Source organism: Cebus imitator, unplaced genomic scaffold (assembly GCF_001604975.1).
Source record: "Cebus imitator isolate Cc_AM_T3 unplaced genomic scaffold, Cebus_imitator-1.0 Scaffold107, whole genome shotgun sequence".
In the NCBI taxonomy this organism is placed as follows: domain Eukaryota; kingdom Metazoa; phylum Chordata; class Mammalia; order Primates; family Cebidae; genus Cebus; species Cebus imitator.
Genome location: NW_016107422.1, coordinates 1,270,705 through 1,273,874, shown reverse-complemented (window position 1 = coordinate 1,273,874; position 3,170 = coordinate 1,270,705). Strand labels below are relative to the sequence as shown.

General features: G+C 31.2%; 1 protein-coding gene across 1 annotated transcript in view; it reads right to left on the bottom strand.

Moving 5' to 3' along the window:
* Nucleotides 1–197: 197 nt before the first annotated feature.
* CENPK (centromere protein K) overlaps nt 198–3,170 on the bottom strand; it is a 47,958-nt gene continuing 44,985 nt past the window's right edge. The window contains exon 9 of the mRNA XM_017537832.2: nt 198–586. Coding sequence (XP_017393321.1) covers nt 428–586 — 159 coding nt within the window. The 3' untranslated portion in view covers nt 198–427. The remainder of the gene's footprint in view (nt 587–3,170) is intronic.

Sequence of the window (3,170 nt, the reverse complement as noted above, 5' to 3'; positions counted from 1 at the left end):
AAAAAAAAAAAAAAAATCTGCAAATTAAATGACCTTCCCATTATAATTTCTAAATATAAAGAAGCACCAATTGGAACTTAAAATGCATAAAAGGTATTATTATACTTCTTAAGAAAATATTGGCAATATTATAAATTAACAAATAATTTTCTAAAGAATATTGCATAAGGTATATTAAATGTTTTATGTCTAGAACAATATCTACCTGCATTCTTATCCATATAATTTAAAACGCCAAAGCACTGACTGAATAAGAAAGGACAATGTAAAAGTGAATAACAGATGGCAGCGTATGTCACTTAACAATAAAAGGAAGATGGACTATGTGAATTAATTTGCAAATAATGTTTTTTATCCAAATAGTCCTGTGGTTCCAATATACTTGAATGTTAAGATTTTTTACTGTGTGAAAAAAGAAAACATCCCTTTACTGATGGAAAGCTTCTAATCTTATTCGGGTTGGATCTTCTGGATGTCTCAAGGCAATTCCATTACGCAGAATCAGCTCAACATAAGGCGGCCAAAAGGAATCAGTAATTTTGACATACGGATCATGTGGAACATCAAATAATCTATTTATAAGAATCTAGGAGAAAATATCATTCAAAGTTTACTTTACTTGGGAAAAAGTCAATTTAGCTGTAATAAGTTTTTTGTCAAAGAATACTGACCTCTTTTCTCTTTCAACAACAGTTTATATAATACTTTTAATCTACAAATTTGAATTTCCTTTTTTTAAAGAACTTTGGATATTAGAGAATGAAAAAAGCTTGAATATGAATTTTTGCATCTTAAAATTTGAAAACATTTCCTAAAAATTGGTTAGAAAGAATTTACAATTCTCCCACTTCTCTTGGGATTAGTATCTTCTTTAGGATAAAGACAAAAAATCTTTAAAAATTAATATTTAACAAAATACACAAAAAGTTAAAAAGAAAGGGAGCAAATGTGTCTTTTTACTTGAAGGAAAAATCACTAGTCCTAGCCCCCACAAAACATCTATTCTTCTCACAAATCTTCAAAAGAGTCAATTTTATCATCACTTCCTTCAACTTCATCCTGAGAATCCCTGATTTCTTCATTAAGGATACAGTGGAATTACAATCACAAATTGAGAAATTTTTGAGTATTTGCATTAAATTCTATAGGCTAGCATTTTCCAAACTGCATTCCATGGAATTAGGCTCCCTAAAGATGTTCTTACTTCCTGAAAAACAGGATTCTGTGATCCAACAAGCCTGGGAAGGCTTGCTAATGTGAATCGAGAATCAGCTGTCTTTCCCAAATACAATGCCATTATAAAAATTTTTTCAAGAAACAAATATTTACAATTGTTTGAATACAATGTTATGAAAGTGAAAAATGGTAAATGTAGATCACTTATTATTTTGCCTTCTTTGTTATTTTATAGTGTCTTCACAAATTACAAAACTAGGACTCAGAAGAGTTAAGAGATTCCTCAGGGGCCCATAAGCAGTGGTGGATATTGGATTAGGCTCTGTATCTCTGAATTGTCAGGCCAAATTTTTAACTGAAAGATGCTATTATTTTAAGGAACATGGAAAAGAATATGCATAATTTATACAATTACAAAGTGCCATAGAGATAAAATTAATCCATCAAGCTCTAATCTTGATTATATTTAGTATCAATATCTCATTTCTTGAAATAAAATTTTCAACTATCATTAATTATTTCAAGTCCCACATCCTGTGGGAAAAACAGCTTTGGCCTCATTTGAGTATCATGATAAATAATTAAATATTATTTGTATTTTAAAACAATGGATTATTTTCATACTCATTTTAGTACAAATCTTTCCTATTTTGCATTTCTAATTATATTGTTTTATTTTTAACCTAACTGCAGTTTTAATATTAGTTCCTTTATTGCTGACAATATGTGCCTTTAAGAAAAACTTAGGATTCTAATGCCAAGTTTTATATGCTGATATAGTTTAGGTGTGTCCCCTGCCAAATCTCATATTGAAATGTAATCCCCAATGTTGGAGGTGGGGCCTGGTGGGAGGTAACTGGATCATAAGGATGAATTTCTCATGAATGCTTTGGCATATGTCCTTGGTACTGTTCTCATGATAATGAGTTCTCACAAGATCTGGTTGTTTAAGAGTGTGTGGTACCTTTCCACCTCCCTCTTGCTCCCACTCTGGCCATGTAAACTGGCTGCTCCTGCTTCACCTTCTGCCATGAGTAAAAGCTCCCTTAGACCTCCCTAGAAGCTAAGCAGATCCAGTGTCATGTTTGTACAGCCTGCAAACCATGAGCCAATTAAGGTTCTTTTCTTTACAAATTATACAGTCTCAGGTATTTCTTTACGGCAACATGAGAATGGCCTAACACATGTGGTACATACTAGGTACCCTACTCAAAAATTACACATGTAATAACCTTTCAGTATTTCCATGACTGACAATTTTTACTAAAAAATAAAAAAAGGTTAAGCAATCCATGAGAAACAATAGTCATCTTAGCTTCAGTATAAACTAGACTAGCTAGAAATACGTTAAAAGATTCTAATTATGAATCTAATAAATATTTGTATTTTCTTTTCAAAGCAATAATATTCTGTATTAAATCCTGAGGAACCAAAACTAGTCAGCTGGCCAAAAAGAGATTTTAACACCTAGTTCCTTAAGTTAAATGAAACACGTTTTCTGAAATCGCTCTTTCTTCAAAATTTACCAATGACCTTAAAAAGGGGTACACTAATTGGTAAATATCCTGTTCTTCATACACCATTTTCCTCTCTGCCCAATTTGTCATGAATTGTCATATCAAGATCTTCCAAAGTATTTAATATAATTGATAATATATGGTTGAGGTTCAAAAACATTTTTGAAAAGGTCAAAGATATTTATAAAACAAGGTACGTGTCAAATCAGAGAAAGTTGGAAAACTCAGTATTTGCATTATGAGAAAAGAGACTGATGTTATTTAAGAAAAACTGTAAAATTTCTGCAATTTTGTGGATGGAATCTTTACGTTTATTACGTATTTTATATAGAGCACAGAGCTACCAATTGAAGAGTCGATGTAACAGTATAGGATTTCACTATGTAAATATTAGATAACATCATTAAAAAAGCTTTCTTCACCCTGTCAGCTCATACCTAGACAAACATTTTACCTGTAATAAACCCTGGGAATATG